The sequence below is a fragment of the Hippocampus guttulatus genome, chromosome 1 (assembly GCF_054856545.1).
Source record: "Hippocampus guttulatus isolate MCC_2025c chromosome 1, RoL_Hgut_1.0, whole genome shotgun sequence".
Taxonomy (NCBI): Eukaryota; Metazoa; Chordata; class Actinopteri; order Syngnathiformes; family Syngnathidae; genus Hippocampus; species Hippocampus guttulatus.
Genome location: NC_141261.1, coordinates 6742714 through 6762544, shown reverse-complemented (window position 1 = coordinate 6762544; position 19831 = coordinate 6742714). Strand labels below are relative to the sequence as shown.

Below are 19831 nucleotides of genomic sequence, written 5' to 3'. Positions count from 1 at the left end.
GATTATGCGAGACTTGAGTCAGGAATTTCTTGCCCGTCTGACATAAAACAAAAGGTAAAGCACAGTGCCGATACACTATCAAATAAACATAACATTTGAATCAAGTATTTAACATACAATGCTTCACAAAAATTATGTATCTTATGTATGAAAATAGACGCTTTGATCGATGTTGCACTTTACATCCGATGAGAGCTTTATCATCCATAAAATACGGTCATCAAAAAAAAAAAAAAAGGAATAATAATCAGAAATTGATGCAGTAATTCAGCAATTAGATGTAACAGGCCAATCTGCAAATGAATGATGGAAATTTCTCTCACCTCTTTGCTAACAATGTCGTCCAAATCAGGAATGCTAACATCGGCTTTGACCAGGGGGATCTTATCCACCTCTTCAGGGAACGGCCTCTGTTTTACGTTGTATTTGATCCCGACATCGTTGTTTGGTGTTGGACGGCCCTCGGGAACAAATACCTGCTGTGGAAGGAGGAAAGAGAAAGGGGGAACGGAAGATCATGAGGGTTGTCAGTTGGGTTGCACAAGTTTGTAAAATAATCAAATAATCTACCGTATTTTCACGACTATAAGGCGCCATTAAAAGTCTAAAATTTTCTCCAAAATGGACAGGACGCCTTATGATGCGAAGCGTCTTGTCTATGCGCTGAGTTCCAAAACCTGACTGACAGCCGACACACTGTTTATATAGAGAAAAGGCGGAAGTGACTGTGGACAGGCATGCGGCAAAGAAGTCGGCCAATCAGTGAAGGGTGGGCGTGTATATATACATATATGGAGAGAAAGAGAGCGAAAAGGCAGACGTGAGTGACAGGCATGCGGGGAAGCAGTCCGCCAATGAGTGAAGGGTGGGCGTGTAAGTGGACGCTAAAGGCACGCTACAAGCAGGTACCAACACCTGTATAGAGTGTGGCTATGTGCATTGTTGCAAAACAACTTCGGTTTTGGTTTCTAAGAACCCCCGAAAATAAATTCTACAAAGAGACACGCCTACGAAGCTCAGTTCAAACTTCAAGCCATCGGTTATGCTTTTGCTCACAGCAGCGGTGAAAAACCAAGTCAAGCAAATGAACTCTGAGCTTGCCGTTATTCCCGGAGCCTTGACTAAAGAACTCCAACCGCTGGACATCGGCATCAACCGGGCGTTCAAAGTAAAGTTGCGAACGGCATGGGAACAATGAATGATCGATGGCAAACACAACTTTACAAAGAGTGAGAGGCAGCGCCGGGCGAGTTACGCCACAATTTGCGAATGGATTGTGGCTGCTTGGACGAACGTGTCTGCTTGCACTGTTGTTCGAGTTTTTGGCAAAGCCGGCATCATTTCTGTGGAGCCACATGGCAATGAGAGTGACTGACAACGAGAGGGAACACGGCGTTTTTGATAGATTACCGGTACTTGCACAATTGTTCAATTCTGATACAGAGGATGAGGACTTTGATGGATTTCTGGGTGATGATTGATCGAAAAACGTGAGTACATTGTACGATGGCTAAATAAAATACAACGGAACTCAGTTTTCCGTTGCCTTTTTAAAAACGTGTTTTTAGCTTGTATCTGTATGTCTTGGCATGCTACAAGCTAACGTGTTTTTAGCGTGCGCGCATGCATGCCGTATGTTTAAGCTGGCGTATGTTTTACCACTTTAAAATTGCGCCCAATAATACAGTGCGTTTTGTCTATGTGTAAAATACAGAAATAGCACCCATTAATGAGACTGCGCCCAACCATACGGTGCGTCGAATGGTCGTGAAAATACGGTAATTGCAATTGTTTTTGCTACTTAGTACTGCAAATGTGATTTTATATGCACTTCTTTTTTTCAAGGGCCTTATGCAAAGTAAAGTGTCGTGTGCGATTTGAAAAATGCGTTCTATGACATTATGATGTTGATTTCAATTTGATTAATAGTTTAGCTGGCGGCACTCTGGTTGACTGGTTAGCAAATCTGCCGCACAGTGCGGAGGTGCAGGGGTCGATTCCAGTGTGGCCTTCCTGTGTGGAGGTTATGTTCTCTAAGTGCCTGTGTGGGGTTTCTCCGGGTACTGCAGTTTCTTCCCACATTCCAAAAACATATACGGCAGGTACATGGCAGGTTAATGGAACACTCTAAATTGTCCCTCGGTGTGATTGCGAGCGCAGATGGATGTTCACTATCCTGCCCGAAGACGGCTGGGATAGGCTCCATCACCTTTGCGAGGATAAGCGGATTAGAAAATGGATGAATGGATGAATGGAAAATAGTTTAGCCCGAGATGTCAGTTTGAGTTAAAGATTTCCAATAGATCTCTGATGCTATTCTGGTTTGACATCATCATCTTTGGATGTAGCAATGTTGGGTGTGATCTCACCCTTTGATTGGCCCGAGCTCCTCTGGGTTGGTGGAAGAGTTGCATGGTCCATGCATGTCTGCCAGCAGTCCCTCGGATCAGAACTGTCACTGACGGGCTGGGGTCTGTCATGAGAGAGGAAGACCACAGCCCATTTAACTTGATGCTCATCCGAGGGCGATTCTTAGAAATATTCAAAATGTTAAAAAAAAGAAATTAATTGCTGACTCTGCTCATTGCCGAGAGGTTGCTCCAGCATGGCGAGAATGACTGAGTTGTCCAATACAAAGTAGCGGAAGTTACTGGCCCCAGTGGCGCCAAGTCGTGCATAGCGAATCAGGGTGTCTTCATTGAGCAGACTGCAAGTGGAGGCAGGCCCACTAGGAGACGGGAATGCTCCTAATACCTGCATGATACTAAATGACCACACAACAGCACAAGCAAAAATGATAAGAGAGTTTTTCATTAAAAAATAAATAAATAAATAAAAAGTCATTAAGGCAAGGAGATTTTTACATTTTTCAGGTTCATAATTATTATTCTTCCAAATCGTTCAGCCCTAATTTGCAGGTTAAAATGAATCACTCAATGCCAACAACATTTGACAAAATCATCTCTGATAGATTATGTACAAACAATAATTGCATCTCACCATGATAGAGTGGCCTCAGCTGCATCTTTCACCCTCATGGAAGCAGGGTTATGCTCCTTCTCTCCTTTATGTCGCACTTCCTGTTCTTGACGGGACTTGCTGCCAGAGATTCCCAGCTCCACTATCTCCAATACTTCAACCAAACAATCCTTATGCAAAACAAGATTATGTTAAAAGGTGAGCTAGTACACAATAGATTATTAATTTTCTGTAATGGCTCATCTGAGAATTCTTCAATTTGGTCCGCGTACCTTTTCATCCAGCATGTCAGGGTGTTCAGTGAGCCACACACAAAGAAATTGGAAGGCAGCTACAATCATGGAGTGAAGGTCTCTGGACTGAAGAGGAGCTGGACGGCTACACTGGTACACAATGTACCCACATATAGAGCTGACTGCCCGTTTACGGTCTGCGGAGTCAACCCCCACCTTGACCTAAATAAAAGACAAAATGAGTTTAAGCGTGCTTATGTGTTTCTCTCACTCAAAGTGGCACTGAGTCATAATTAGGAGACACCTCTCGTACCGTTTGAGGAGCAGAAAGTAATATTCTAAAATATATCTATTATTTTATCATTTTATTTAAATTTAAATGAGAGATTTTTCCTTGTGGGTAGAATGCTAAATGACATTTGGATTTAAGCTATAAAAGGAAGCATTCAAATCTGTATATATTTGTTGTATTTATGTGATTTTTTAAAAAATTTATTATTATATTCTGTGGTTTCCAGAAGATATTCTCAATCTGAGCTACCTTTAGGATATAAAGCTCTCAGGTCACAGCAGCTCAGTTGTGATATGGTAGTGATTTGCTCGTATTCCTTACATTTTACATCTCTTGTTCTTGTTTGAAGTGAATGGGTAGGGCACAGGAAGCTAAACTACATGTTTGTAGGGTTTGGCCATTGCAGCATTACCTTGGCAAGGCCAGCCAGAAGTTCCAGGGCAGCTAGTGAAATGCTCATGTCTTGCCTCCATTGGGAATTGAGCCTCTGGGTGACCAGGTGGATGCTACGCACCAACAGGCCTGCCGCTGTATCTGGAAGAGCTAAAACATATAACAGCCCGAAATACCAAATAGAGCACAGCATAGAAAACACACCACATGTTGGTGTTTAAAAATGTGCGTGAAAAGAGAAAGGGATGAGGGGGGGGAAGCACAGGTTGAGCATATTTTGCACATATCCAGGCCTAGATATCAATGTAAACGGTACAAAATAGGGCAGGGCAATGCTGACATTTTACTTCATTAATTCCTTTACAACTTTCGTTTTTTTCCCTCTCCACAGTAATGTCTGATGTCACAAAGAATTTTATACACAATACTGCATGTGATGCATTCAAATAAGTGTTGGCACCGCATAGGTTTGGCTCCAGATTAAAGAATTTTTTTGTGGTATGTGTATACCGTCACTAAATCATGTTCAAATAGAGGACGTACAAAATTGAGTGCCTGGTGGTTGTTGTTTTCCCTAAGTCACGTTGGCATTGGACCATAAGTATATTCAAGGTCTTATTTCAGTAGTTTCATTGAGTTTGTCACATTCAATGGTACAAATGTATGTTGTAAACATTGCTCAATGACTTGAAAATAAACGCACACCCCCAGAAGACAACATTATTGTCTTCATATTTTTATAATTTCTTCCTTTGAGTAGGTACTAGTGACAAAATATTGACATCTTTTTGTATTATTATTTCAGTTCAGATCTATTCAATATGATGTATTGGCACTTAATTGCTAAATATATAATAATGTCATGGGAGTTTTATTTACAGAATGACATTACATGATATATCAGTGTCCAGTCCTTTATCAAAGCAAATTTTTACTCGAATCATCACAACATACCATTTTGGGCTGTGCATTTTCAGTGATAAAACTCTTTCCGTCCAAAACCAAAACTACACAGGAGGGCCATTTTCAGAAAGAAATTTGCAGTCACAAAATTTTCAGTGCATCCCTAGTATTGATGCCCCCCGCTGCATTGCAGATTTCTCTAATCGTCGTATCAATGTTTCTATTGTGGAAATTTGCAATTAAGAATGGGCACAGGCCACAGCACAGTCTCTGGCTTGAATGAGGAGAGTTCGGCCTGCCACAACACAGCAAGCGGGGAGGTGATGGCGGTCGGATGGCTTAAATGCTCACACTTTCCCAGCCCAACGAGGCCAAGTGTGGCTGCACAGCTAGATGCAACATGCATGTCACCACATATTTTCTGGTCAGCCACAACCCAGAGAAGCAAAGGAGCTGATTGCAGTCGTCTGGCAAGTTTAAATGCTCACACTCACCCAACGGAGAGATGCCAAGATGCTTGCATTTTTTTTGTGTGAGTTCAAACCATGTTTAAGTGTGTTAAAATGTGATTACAGAGTGTGGGAGGGGTACTTTAAAGCTGAAACTATTTATATGGTTTCTCTATATCGCATATATTTACATAAAGTGGATGGGTCTGGAACACAACTGTTGCGATCACTGGGGGATCCCCGTAGTACCATAAACTGTAAGAATACATTTTTGTGTGTGTTGATGCCTCCTACCATAGTCTCGAAGCAGGGCTTGGGCAGGACGCTCACATTCTGGGCTGGTAGCCTCCGTGCTGCCACCACTGCTGAAGCTAATGCCACTATTGTTTCTGCTGTGGTTTCTCCCCGTTGTGTGGCCGCCATCCACACTACCCTAGCAACATCAAAGCAGCGGATGAGAAGCCTGGACCAAAACGCTGAGCAGAATACCATTTTTTAATGATCTTTAAAAAAATAATTTTAAAAATCTTACTACTACAGAACTAATACCTACTGTTTCAGTCTGTGCACCTATGGACTCCAACAGTGCAGAGTCTTGAACAATGTTTAGCATTGCACCTGAGAAGCGAGAACAGATTGAAAGGACAACTTAAAATATGAAAGGAACACTGGCTACAAATACACAATCAAACAAAAGAACACACTGTCACTCTGTTAGAATGACATATTGCTGAACACATGTGAAATTGATTTTTTAAATCAAGGTTTTCTCACAAAATGTTGGACTGATTTATGTTGAGCATCGTATGATATTAAAAAGAAATAGATTGGAAATGGACACAATTCTAAAATTTAAAACACTGTATACCATACCTGCAGATTATGGAATTTTTGTTTTTTCATTTGACTATCTGATCCTTTTTTTTCCATTGAAAATGCAATGTTAAATAGATTTCAAGCATTTTCCTGAAATGCAAGCACTGATCGATGCCTATCTTGAAATAAAGGAAAGATATAGCAGCAGATACCCAAGATGAGCTGTGTGTTGGCAGGATCAGTCTCTGTCTGCAAGGCTCCGATCAAAACATTGACGAGGCGCAGCCTCAGGGACAAAAAAGACACAGGCTGGTCGTGAGGCAATCCATCCTCCTCGTTAAACTTGCCCTCCAACAGAACCTTTGAAGAGACACCATCCCTCTCAACACTGAAGTGGATGTACTGTACAGGACATTCACCTCCAGAAAAGCTCAGGGAGTGAATAAAAGCTATGAATTACCTCGGATTTGATGTTGCCAAAGTGATGTGGCAATGGCAGCATGGCCAGTAGAATGTTGATGGAGGCTCTCCTCAGATCGGTGGGATTTACATACATCTTGAATTTGGACAGCTCCCTAATAGAAATGACCACAGCAAGTACAAGACTTCAAGAAACTTAAGGTGATATCTTGAATTCACCAGTGGAAATATTCACGACAAAGGATGCCCAGCATTAAAAAAACTAACAAAAAAAACAGATACACAATTCATGTTAAAGTCAATCTGAAACTTTTTGCAACATGGTACTAGCCTGACCTGTCTGGTACAATAGTCTCCAAAGCCGCTATGAAGTATGGTACAACCACATTGATGCCCTTCAGGTCAGTACAGAAGAGAGAGGAAGAATTAAGAATGATGGAGGCCAAGACAGGTCTACAGATGTAATCAGAGATCTGGAGACCTTGAATGAGCACCATGTAGAACCTGGTGGAAAGGAAAAAAGACATTTCTCGATATGGTTCTAAGATTTTACATAAAAGACATAATATTGTTCCTTAACACGGTAGCCACAGTTATGAATTACAACCAACGAGCATCTCCACCTGTCCCCCCCCCCGCGCCCCCCCCCCCATAGGGGAGGTGTCAATTTGAGACGTAGTGCTTATTTGAATTGCCGTCGATTAGAGTCTATTGAGAAAATATGCCATTTTATCAGATAGTGTGTGATGTTACCTGGATAGATAAACAGGTAGAATTTCTTCACTGGTTTTCTTGCTACAGAAGATGCGGCATAGAGTCCCGCAGGCCTCAGCCCGGCCTGCCTCATAGCTCTCTGGGAACTCATTTGCATCAAACATGGGATTGGACACCATTGATTCGGTGGACATTTGGGAACCTTTCCTTCTCAGCTCCAATCCTACTTGTGTGGCTATTGCTGCATAGAGTGGGAAGAGACAGAATGAAAGCACCCTGAATTCTGAGGTGCCTATTCAAGTACATAACTAGTGCTCATGCACATAGAGGAGAAGCAAACTTAGATGCTAGCATTAAAAAAAAAAAAGTAAAAAATACCATCAAAAGAAAACAAAATTGATATCACATCCACATAAACTTAATACATCCATGACAATCGAAACACTCACATAATTCCATAGAATACAATAGAGGGAATTCTGACACAAAGAGTTTGCCGTAAAGTGCTGCTACCCAGGGACATAAAACATGACAAGGTAAAGGGAAATCAAATGCGCCTGTTGCAAGACCACAAAACAAAATCCCTGTGTCAGCTTTCTGGCTGTTGCAATTAAATGACTACCACTCATCGCACAGATCATTCACTTCATGCATTGAGGCACCAAACCAGTATAACCAGAGATCAAGTCAAACGGACAAAACAAAATGAACAAAATGAAGCTGAACTTGAGATGATCTGAAGCCAAATAAGAAGGATTAGTGTGACCCAAGGAAAATAAATAAAAACACATACTGGCAATGTTATGGTCGAGACAGGTGGTCAGTTGGTGAAAATCATTCCATCACTTCCAGAAAACGCTGAGATTACGCTGATGAAGGTTTTGGGGGGGGGGGGGGGTCTTTTTGGGGGAATGATGAGGAGTGAAAACGTAAAAGGATGGCAGTAATGGCGATGATCATGGGGCAACTCAACTCAAAAACGGGAAGATTGATCAAGAAACGCAAATCAAGTGGGGAAAAAAAAGCTGCTGTTCCTACTTACAAGATTTATAAGAAAGGAGAATTTGGATAAAAGAGGCTGCAAGATAACAGAAATAGTGGAGAGACACAAAATCAAAGATCAGCCAATTCATTTCAGGCATGAATTGTGTTTTTGCTGTTGTAGTCCTCTATAAATGACATTGACTCACTATAAACAGACACCGAAGAAGCGTATGCAGTACATGACACTACACAAATAGAAAGATGGGGAAAGAGAGGGAGCGGTATAAGCAAGTACTCGGCATGCTGTCACTCAGTGGACTTGGAATTACCATAGATTGCATTCCCAAAAAGTCGCCTTAGCTCTGAAGTTGAACCTCGCCGCAATTAATTGCAAGGTGTGTCATTCAGTGAATTAAACGCATCACCTCAAAAAGATTGTTCTTTTTGTCACCATACAGGCGGTGCCCCGACAAGCCCGTTAGTTTACTGATTGGCTGGCAACTAGATCAGGCTGTACACGCCTACTGCCGAAGACCTTCGTGAGGACAAGCAATTCGGATAATGGATGGATGGATGATATTTGCATGGACTTACAACCGTGCAGAAAAGTGCAAACTTTCCTGATCACGAGTGCCGTTCAAGCAGGTGCCTCAATCGTCGGGCCAAAACCAACGCTACTTATACACAAGTGGTCGGTTCACAAGAGTGGGTGGTTTTTTTTAACAAATTGCTGACAAATCTTAAGTGTTGAAAATGTCTTGAGCTCTCTGATTATGCAATGGTAAACAAATAGGCCATTTCTGGGCTCTTCTGAAAAGTAATTTTGGACGTTCGAGGGTTCCGACCGACGTCCGCAATATGTGGCAATGCAATGTTGAAACTTTTAACAGGGCAATATTACTTCTGCCTGGAACTGCGATATTCACTGAGATTTGAATTAAACCACACGCCAAAATAAACTCAATCACATTGTAATAGACAAGTCGCAATTTTCCGTCGACCAATAAACAAACAGCAATGTGTCTGGACCCACACAAGCTGTGACACATATCCTCTACTATGTTTGGCTCATCTTGCGGTATTGCAGATCGTCTGTTGCATACCTGCTACTGCGGATTCTTAAGTGACCGTTTTCTATGGGTTCGTACAATATACGGTGCAGGCAAGTCCGAATTTTGAGTTGCTCAACTTCAATTTATTAGTACACTGCACTGCATCATGCTGGGCAGTGCTGAGTTCTACTGGGAGAGAGGAAGCATAATTAACAGTAAGAGGCAGAAAAGGTCCCCAATTAAGTAATAGTCATTGTTCCCACAGGGCAGATCATATATGACTCTGAATATTGTTGTATGTTGTACTTGTTATGCATTGATGTGCTATCAATTATTTGAAGCTTTAGAGTCACCATGATATCCATGCTAATTTCCATTAGCTTGTCATGACAGCAATAAGACAGCTGACATTTGATGAAATGACGGGGATTCGTTGAACATTTTGGTGTTTTAAAAACACAATGTTTGATTCTCTTTTGTTTTATGGCTCTGTAAAATTTAACTGGGAGTGGCAAAAATGCTGGATATTAGCAGGTTTTGCCTTGTTTGGAGAAATGCAAGCGAGAGAATGAGCACAGGTGCTGAAGGAATACTTAAAAAAAGTGACTTAATAAAGTTCTAAAGTTAAATAAATTTGTTGCAATATGTTTAAGTATGTTTCAAGAGTATGGAAGGGATAACAAAAAAAAAACCCCACATCTATATCACTGTATACAGTATCTTCACAAATTGAAGGTGGCTCTGGAATGTATCCCCATCCCCCACGATAAACGGAGGGTGCATTGTAGTCAGGTTTACGCTGTTGCATGATGTAAATGGATTAAAATCTGGCGAGAGTCTTCTCGCCAAGCCCTCCACACATACACACAAAAAAAGTTTCAAAGTCAATGGTTGACAAAGAAAAAGGAAAGCATATCCCAACAACATACAGTTCAAAATAAGACACCAAAAACACAGAAAATGCCACAAAAAGAGGCATATTAATTGGCCAGCAGCAAAACACCCAACTGCCCATGCATGGAATGGAAACGATAGAACGGGGTATAGTCTCATGCCTTACCAGTCATGCTGGGGTCTCGACTGAGGCCGCTGTGGAGCTTACAGTGGACCAATGCAGCGTCAAACAACCACTGGCCAAACAGGTTGAGGATGCTATTGACTTTTGGTCGCGCTGGAGCGGGGAGCGGCCGCGACTCCCAACTGCTCTGGTTTGGGCTGGACAATAGTGTGGGAGATGAAGAAGTTTGTTGCTGCTGCTGTTGCTGCTGGGATGCTTTTGTTGGTTGACTCCCACTGCCCTGCATTGGGAAAGATGCCACATTCAACGAATGAATACGAATTAAGATAACTAATCCATCTGTGGGTGGGACAATAGCCGAGTGGTTAGCACATCCGCCTCACAGTGCAGAGGTGCAGGGTTCGATTTCCTCCCACATTCCAACAACATACATGGCAGGCTAACGGAATACTCGCTAACGGAATATATAATGTCCCACGGTGTGTTTGTGAGCACAAATGGTTATTTGTTAATGTGTGCCCTGCAATTGGCTGGCAACCAGTTCGGGGTGTACCCCACCTACTGCCCAAATTCAGCTGGGAAAGGCTCCAGCACGCCCGCGACCCTCGTGAGGATAAACGGATTAGAAAATGGATGGATGGATAATCCATCTGTTTTATTCAGATATCTCACGAGGCCAAGATTTTATTCAGCACCACCCACCTGCTGTCAACTAAAATTGACATCCAAGTCCCCTGTGGCCCGCACTGACAATGTCACATGACCAAATCCAGAAAAAAGGTGAGCAATGATGATTGCCATGCGACCCCGAGAGGAGTCTGATGTCAATTTCAGTCGACAACAAAGGGCAGTAGTGTCAAAATGGCTGCCCCCTAAAATGAATTAAAATGGGTGGATTAATCTGCTTGATTATTCATCCACCAATGCAATATTAATCGCAATACCAAGTTTAAATTAGTGGGGGGGACATGGAATATATAATTGCAAAGACTTTTTTTTTTTTTTTATTCTCCCTTCAATGACCGATGTGGAGGAAGGTCATATAATAAATAATATAAAGGACAATCAAATAACACTGTGCATAAAATGGACTTACAGTAGAACTCTTGCTCGTGGTTTTGGTGACAACCGTATGCCGCTGCTTGCGGCTGTGAGGTGGCGTGGTGTTGGCAATGGAGGGGGGCGGAGACATGCTCATTCTGTTGACCGGCGTGGGCGGGGCACTGTCAGCTCTGGGACGGGATATGCCTGATGAGACAAAGTTCGAATGACATGGTGCCTTTCTGTAATAGCTGGGATGGGAAGAAGAAGGTGACAATCACTGAAAGCGTTTTTCTATTTTTTTATTTTTTTTTTGCCGTTAAAAGAGAAGGAAATGGAGTGACAACTGAATCTGGGAGTTGATTTTAGGCAGGATTAATTTGTTAACATGCGAGACAAGTGGTTAGAACCAAATCACAGGTGCTTGATATTCATCCTGATTGACTTTTTCTTGCCCACAAAAGAGCCCTTGCAGGTGTTACAGATGCACCTGCAAGGTGGTCTGGAACTAGAGTTTTTAATGTCATCACCACCAATGAACAGACCACTTTCTCATTTGCCCATATTATATACAACATGGCAGCTGGTGTCGGTACCATGGGAGAGCAGCACTGGACAAAAAGAGAACACCCTCTCCCGCACATCTCTCTTTTCAACTGAGACACCTATAGTGTAGAGAAAAAAAATACACACTGACATGGAGTGATTATGATAATTTAACTGACGTCAGAATTTCTCGCAGGGAAGCGCTCAAGTAACTGCAATAATGTACAAGCACAAAAAAGCAAACATGTTGCCTTGTAATTCTTGAGGATTTTGCCTATTCGGGTTAAGTTACAGTAAATGGCTTATTAGGTGTATTCATACTGCATGCATGCATTCATGCAAGTATGATGTTGTATATACTGTTTAAATGTTCAAAACAAACATTTAAAAATTGGCCAGCTTGCGATCAGAACTGTGCTCTGGAAGTCTTATATATTTATTCATATCTCCTTACCAAGGAAGGCATCCACAAGGCAGCTAACTCCCCTCATGGCCCTGAAGAAAATCTGGGGTAGTTGCTTGAGGCAGGGGTGCAGCACCACCTCGTGTGGGATGCTGCTGGAGTTGAGAAATTGTTCTTGAAACTTTGGAGTAGTGCTCACTATCGCTGGGTTGCTCAGGTCCACTGGGTTGCTAGCACCAAAAAAGTACAATGCAATGGAATTATTTTTGGAATTATCTCTGCTACAGCCTTGTATTGAAACTGTACAATAACAGACATGTTTCATGATTGGATAAAAATGGGAAATTAATCATTCATTTTTGCACTCTGTTTTAAATCACCTAAGTGAAATTTTAAAGAAAAACAAATGTTTTGGTTGTGACTTATCTCTTTCATATGGAATCATAATGTGAGAATTTCATTTTATTTCTTATAATGGATACGGGTGAAGTTCTGAAAACGGTCTTTGAGGATGTAATTGGAGGATAGTGTATCGACAGGCAATACCCATCCCCCAAAATTATTTACATAAGGTGTTTAGTTCCTTGTCTGTGCCACAGCTCCTCTGTCACCCCAACAAAAACACAGGCTCAATGGAGAAACAGCATTACATGCAAGGTGAAGGATGCACTGACATTGGGCGAAGTTCATGTACCTGAGCATGTGTAGAAAACGATACCACGCCTGTGCCACACAGTCATTGTCCATCTCTAAAGGGATCAGGTTGGCATCCTCATCGGGGACTTTAAAAGCCGGGAAGGAAGGCCCATGGGTGAAGCGCAGAAGTCTGAATAGAAGATGGCAAATGTTCCCACAATACTCATTTAGAGGACACTCCAGCTTCTCGACAACCTTCAATTCAATGGCCATTATTACAATACAGTTGCAAAAGAGCCAGGCCAGCGAAGTACAGTAAAAATCACTTTTTATAGCTGGAAATTTCAATTTACTAAAAAAATACCAAAGAAATAAAGAACACAAATTGACTAATGACTAGTCTATTAGAGTGGGAAGGAGCAGAGAATATTACTGCAATCCTGAGGTAGTACGCAAACCTGACAAAAGTAACGACTTTCCCAACATGCACATTATGTGAATCCACACAAGCCTCATGTTTTTTGTGACCCTCTGTCAGCAACATGCGGTGAGGTTCCTAACTGGTGAGGCACTGACTCTTCTGGAGTTCCCAGTAGATTAGCCTGTATTTCAATTTTGACCTTCATAAAAAATGTTTTAATTATGCAACACTCATTGTTGTTTTTTCAACCGTCCAAGTCTTCCTCTAGTGGTTATATACTGGTATGTCTATGATAAAAGCGCCATGCATCTTCCACACATTACGCCAATGGAGCTCAGCATTGCCACCTGTGGCAGCGGCAATTTTTTGGCTCCATTGTGCACTTATAGTCGCTTTTCTGGCTAATTACAAAGACTAAATATGTCACCCACATTCATGAAATACGATATGACACAGACTGCTACAAACATCAGCATGTGCTGCGCATGTGTGATAAAATACGGATATTGACGATATAAAGACAGTTGCGATGTCTCTTATGTGTGGGCTCGCGCCAACTGCCTGCATCGGCAATTAATGTGTGCAGTTGCTAGATGCAATGTATTTGAACAAGAAATACGTAAATTCAGCTATGTTATTAATTTTAATGATTAAATCATTCACATGATTGAACTGAAAAACAACAATGTAAAGCGCCAACATTTTTTTTTTTTTTTTTGGTAATTTTAAAAAATGGGCTTGTCACATGCAGGGAGGCTCTTTCTCCCCTGCCTCCCCGGACGGCACATTCCTGTAGAGTGTGAATGTTTATCTCTAAAAAAATTTTGGAAGACATGTTCAGCATAGAAACAGAAATGGGACTTGTTGCCAAACTAACCTGGAGGTCAGGGCACAGGCGACCCGGCTCCACTGCTCAACAACCGGCGGATGATGTCTCCAGTTGGCCAGCATCTCCTTCGCTGTCTTCCAGTATGGCGGCGTGGGAAAGCAGCGGGCACACGCCAGGAGCCACACCTCAAACAGCACGGCCATTAATTTCTCTGCTAGTTTCTCTGCGACGCCCACTGGTAAACAACGAGTTAGGAAGTTGTGGTGGTTAGTAAGGCAATGCAAGTTGATGACATCAGCTAAGAAGGTTGGGTTTTCATTCTGCAACCTCCTGCTTGGAAATAGATAGATCTCTTCCATGAATAGGGGCTACATTTATCAGAGCTGCAAATTAAGCAGAGGGAGAACATCAATTACTACCTCCGACGGTAGGCGGAGCAAGCAAGGTGTCGTTGATACGAAGTAGGAAGAGCAGCAGCACCTCCCAGGTCTCCCTCACCATGCAAAGTGATTCTCGTGCTAGTTTTTGGACAGCAATCAGGACTTGCTGGCATAGTCTGATGTGATTCAGGCTGTGCTGCTCAGGCCTGGAAGAAGAGAAAGACAACAGTTTGACACGAGTAAATGAAATTTCTGACAGCACATTTCAAGATGACACAATACAGTATTAAAACAAACATGCCTCCCATGATGACCACATATTAACACTGTGTTTGAATATGGGCAAATGAGAAACTATTTTTGTTTGATTGTAATGATTCACTTAAAATGTCTTGCAGCGCTTGTTTTTTTTTGGGGGGCACCTAAATGTTTGTAAACAAGATGAAATGCTAATGCATGATACTTAAAAAGTGAACTACAACTCAACTGTGCTGAACAAATTTACTGGATTTCAATAAATTGCTTTAACTACTGTAACGTCATGCATAATTTGAACACTTGCATTAATACTACCATATATGGGAACCAGTGACACAGTTTCGAGCTACAAATTGAATTTATGCTCAGTATAACGTGAACAGTTAAATGTCAGTACCGTTTAGCAAACATTCATTCATTCATTCATTTTCCGAACCGCTTTTATCCTCACTAGGGTCGCGGGGGGTGCTGGAGCCTATCCCAGCTGTCTTCGGGCAGTAGGCGGGGGACACCCTGAACTGGTTGCCAGCCAATCGCAGGGCACACAGAGACGAACAACCATCCGCGCTCACACTCACACCTAGGGACAATTTTGAGTGTTCAAACAGCCTGCCATGCATGTCTTTGGAATGTGGGAGGAAACCGGAGTACCCGGAGAAAACCCACGCAGGCCCGGGGAGAACATGCAAACTCCACACAGGGAGGCCGGAGCCGGGATCGAACCCACGACCTCTGCACCGCGAGGTCGACGCGTTAACCACTGGATCACCGGGCCGCCCGTTTAGCAAACATCTATTTTTAAATTAGAACTTTAAATTACTTTGAATTTGTTTCTGTTAAACGGTTGTTAACTTGTCTTCACCCTCTCTGACATAAAGTCGTACAGACCCAAAACAGACTGTGGCCAAACATCAACAACGAACGCAAAAATGCTCAAGACACATATTCTAGACCCACCTTGGTACAAAGACATTGTGGAGATGTTTGAGGATGGTCTGCACATACATATTGGGCTCTCTGACCACAGGCTGAGGCATCGAGTCTCTGGGCGACACAAGGGCCATCATCCAGTCTGTGTACACGTCCACGCAGAGCTTGACAGTGTCACCCTCTAGGGGCAGGGTGAGGCCATAACACAGCACCTCCATGGTCCATTTCACCTTGGGAGCCAAACCGTTTTCATGAATAAAAATCTAAAACATAAAACAAACCTAAGGCCAGAGAAAACGGTGCTTCGGTTGAGGGCAAAGCTAAATTAAATGTTCTACAGGCAAGTTCAGTCACACAAATGCATTTCATATCCAAAATCTCAGCAATGTTTTGTCATACTTAAGGCAGACTTCCTTGGGTATTCCAAACCAATGTAATGCCTTTGACATCAGCTTCTCTCACCTCCTTGTCGGTCTTGAGGATGTTCTCCGTGGCTACAGGGCTGACGGCCGTGCAGAGTGGCTTAACCACGGCGTTGGCCACCTCTGTGCCCACATTGGTGGGGTAGGAGTGCAAAACACTCAGATGGCCCTGGTCGCTTTGCACCACCAGCTGCAGCGAGCGCCACTCTGAGTACATGGTGCCGACGTCTGCTGCACTTCTACTCGCACCTCATGCTCACACCTGTAGACAAACGTGTTCAAAGGTTCACCACATATACTGGTGATACAGAGGGAGCTCACCATTGTTTATATTGTTCTTCTTATATGTGGGGTATTGGGCTTGGTCTGTTGCTACACTATGTGAACAATGATTGATGGTAAGTGTAGCGGAATGTAGCTGCAGCTACTCCAACCAATGCGCCTAGATTGCGATAGCATTTGGCCATAAATGTTGTTATTCCCGTTTAGGGCCCATGCAAAATAGAATCAGAGTCCGAAGAGAAGTTTGTGCCAAAAAGAGGGAACCACAATTAGATGGTTTGGCATTGGTTTTGTTTAAAAAGGTCAGACACCGACCACAAAACAGTAATTTGCAATCAAAGCTTTTCTACCACTTAAAGACATGACATGAAGAATTGTGCAGGGACAGCATGAAGTTGCGATGACGCACGAATGTCACATCAAACCCACAGTGATGAAGAAAAAAATGACATACAGGAGTCATAAAAGAATTTTTGAACAAAGGCAACAACCAAGCAAGACACTATGGAATTATAGATGCCGTCTCTAAATTAGTTGATTTATTTGATTTGTATTTATCTTTTATTCTTTTTATTGTGTTTTCTATATACTGCACTGTAAAATATGTCCAAAAAAATTGAGAAAACATGGAGAAAACAGTAGACAAAACTGCCATTGAATTCATTTCATTTTACGGATTAGTAGCAGGGGTGTAACCAATGCTGATTTGAATTGGAAAATTGGTTTTGATTTAAAAGATCCAAGTGCATCAAATTGAGCCAACTCGTTCCACTTTGGAATATCTAGAAAAAAGTTTCCAAAGCGGCTTCTATTGGAGAAATATATCTTTGAAGGAAATGCCACATTTACAGTTCTGACAGGTCCATTCATATGCATGCAAAATGACAACAAATTCATCATACTCTCTCAAACTAAAACGGACCTTACTGAAACCAAATCGTCATCCCACTAAATCATTACACTTACAAATCAAACGTTCCTTGAATTGTATTGCACCCCATGTATCGAGATACGTATCGAATCATCTTTTGTTGCAGTGATGCACACAGCTAGTAGGTATCATATCATATCTGTTTCTACAGCGTGTTTGACGTAACACACCGTCACATTTAGTTTCTTAGATTACTTCGACAGCAGTAACGCTTATGGCTGAATTTGTAATTACTCAAGGTACCTAAAGGAGACGCAACTTCTTTCGTAGGTGCAAGTGTTAGCGGCTAACCACCAAAGGCCATTTTAGAGTCCAGACAGTGAAGGGAAATAATACTTGTGGCACTAATAATTTATTACTGACCTAACTTAAATGCTGGAGGGGGCCACAATTTTTCATCAGTGCTACTGGAGGGCCACATAAGACCACTCATTTGCTCAACAGATGTATGACAAAAGTTATATTTTAAATATGGACAAAATACCTACATATGTGCAAAATATGGGCTCTTAATATAGATTTTCTAAGCATGGATAAAAGATCCACTATACTATTCCAACAGAGTATAAAGCAAACAACAAAATAACCGGTCCTGTAATTTCTTGCTTGAAACTTTACGATTCAAATTGGTTTTCGTTAGATATTAGTGTAAGATAAATGCTTTGGGATCCTAGTTTGTAGTATAATTATGTCTTTAACTCTCAATATTTGAAATTAGAAGTATTTGTGGGGTGTTAATTACCCTGGCAAGGCTCAGCACCTATGTTTGCTGTATCTTCCAATGAGAGTAAAGCTGCCATCTCTGCTAATTAGTCACACGCTACCTGTATTTGTGCATAAGCTACGTCAGCCAAGTTTTCGTTTGATGCAAAGTTAAACCAATTCAGATGCGTGTGAGAAAACAATATTAAATAAAGTGCCATTTCTATGCACAAAAAAAAAACACTGGATGACAGAGTGTAAATACATGCGATTTGATGTGAATGCTGTATAGTTTGACAGTAAAAGCGGACGCATTAAACAAGTCATACGCCTCACATACATACATTATTGTTGTTAAATTGTCACTTTATGGTCTAAAGCGTTTGTGAACGGGCCGTAATCATCAGTAAATGCTAAGCTTCGGGTCAGAATCTCAACCAGGAAACGGTACCATTAGCCTGCTGATGCTAGCTAGCAGGAACATCACAACATATACAATTAGCTTGCGATAGCCGCTGCTTGGCTTCTGCGGTTCGGTACAAATAACACCAGATGTAGAAGAGCGTATCCACGATCTTAACATAACAGTTATCCAATGCACCGCTGTAGTTTATTCGACTTGCAACCTAGCTTCGCCGAGTTAGCGCCGTCGTTGACATTAGCCCAGTCATCAGTGCTCACTAATCAAACAGAATCGAAAGGCATTCGTTTGCCTAGTACGCAACTGTTTTCATTTTACCTGACCCAAATTGAGATGTCATAACAGGTATCCAAAAGGCGTAGTTCGTGCTCCGGGTTATTACCCGGGTTTAGACCCTAACAGCCTCCATCTTCGCAATGTCAAGGCTTGAACAGTACAGCTTGACACGGGAAACGGGATGTGATACGGACGCCTCCAACTGGTTGCCAAATAAACAGCAACAGACTTCACCTCAAACTCTGCACGGTCCTCGGTTTACGGCAGGTTCGATCGCACGTCTAACACAGAGGGCGATTTCTATTCAAACATTTTAGAGATCATCCACCCATTTTCAACACCGCTTGTTCTAAATAAGATTTTGTGTGTGTCTGGAGGGGTTGCTAAAGCCAATCCCAGCTGACTTCGAGCAGAAGGCTGACTACACTCTGAACTGGTCCCCAGTCAGCCGTTGATACCTCCTGGATCAAGGAGTTTAACACGTCCGTCTCACAATGCTGAGGTGCAGAGTTTTATTCCGCCGGGCTCCGACATTACTGTGTTGCGTTTGCATGTTCTCCGCGTGCCTGCGTGGGTTTTCTCCGAGTACTCCGGTTTCCTCCTGAATTCCTAAAAAAAAACCATGCATATTAAATTGAACATGCAAACTCCACACAGGAAGGCCGGAGCCAGAATCGAACCTTACACCTGTGCACTGTTAGACGGGCGTGCGAACCAGTCGCTCACCACACCGCCCCAGTCAACGTTCAACGTGTGATTAAAAAAACGAGAGTTGATTTTGAATCAAACTTTCAGTGTCCATTTAATTCAAGATTAAACGAGTTTCTATATATTCGGGTTAATCCACACACATTCATGTAAATACAATTGGGATTTGTTTTGGCAACAGTAAATTAAACGCAGTTCCACTAACCGATGTATTAAAAACATTGTTTTAGTGAGTTACTGATAGTGTAGTGGTACACACGCCTGACTCAGGTGCGGCCACCTTTGGATCGGTTCCCACTCAGTGACGGTGTGGATGTGAATGGTCGTTTGTCTCTATATGTCCCCTGCGATTGACTGGCGACCACTTTTGGGTGTAATCCGCCTTCCGCCCG

At 42.2% G+C, this 19831-nt stretch overlaps 1 protein-coding gene across 8 annotated transcripts in view; it reads right to left on the bottom strand.

Moving 5' to 3' along the window:
* Positions 1 to 18953, bottom strand: part of LOC147210207 (ral GTPase-activating protein subunit beta-like) — a 28382-nt gene extending 9429 nt beyond the window's left edge. Inside the window, exons 1-22 of one of the 8 annotated variants that reach the window (XM_086106663.1) lie at positions 18838 to 18953; positions 16160 to 16381; positions 15725 to 15927; positions 14549 to 14715; positions 14178 to 14364; positions 12938 to 13069; positions 12295 to 12473; positions 11891 to 11959; positions 11350 to 11501; positions 10296 to 10533; positions 7239 to 7440; positions 6822 to 6989; positions 6526 to 6640; positions 6278 to 6425; positions 5803 to 5867; positions 5544 to 5682; positions 3917 to 4047; positions 3252 to 3434; positions 3001 to 3149; positions 2577 to 2764; positions 2370 to 2473; positions 324 to 479 (exon numbers count right to left, since the gene is read on the bottom strand). In XM_086106663.1, the coding sequence (XP_085962789.1) occupies positions 324 to 479; positions 2370 to 2473; positions 2577 to 2764; positions 3001 to 3149; positions 3252 to 3434; positions 3917 to 4047; positions 5544 to 5682; positions 5803 to 5867; positions 6278 to 6425; positions 6526 to 6640; positions 6822 to 6989; positions 7239 to 7440; positions 10296 to 10533; positions 11350 to 11501; positions 11891 to 11959; positions 12295 to 12473; positions 12938 to 13069; positions 14178 to 14364; positions 14549 to 14715; positions 15725 to 15927; positions 16160 to 16336 (3252 nt within the window). In that variant the 5' untranslated portion in view covers positions 16337 to 16381; positions 18838 to 18953. Of the gene's footprint in view, positions 1 to 323; positions 480 to 2369; positions 2474 to 2576; positions 2765 to 3000; positions 3150 to 3251; positions 3435 to 3916; positions 4048 to 5543; positions 5683 to 5802; positions 5868 to 6277; positions 6426 to 6525; positions 6641 to 6821; positions 6990 to 7238; positions 7441 to 10295; positions 10534 to 11349; positions 11502 to 11890; positions 11960 to 12294; positions 12474 to 12937; positions 13070 to 14177; positions 14365 to 14548; positions 14716 to 15724; positions 15928 to 16159; positions 16382 to 18773 lie in introns of all 8 variants that reach the window. The other 7 variants (XM_086106656.1, XM_086106672.1, XM_086106682.1 and 4 more) reach the window with 7 other exon arrangements.
* Between the last annotated feature and the right edge of the window lie 878 nt (positions 18954 to 19831).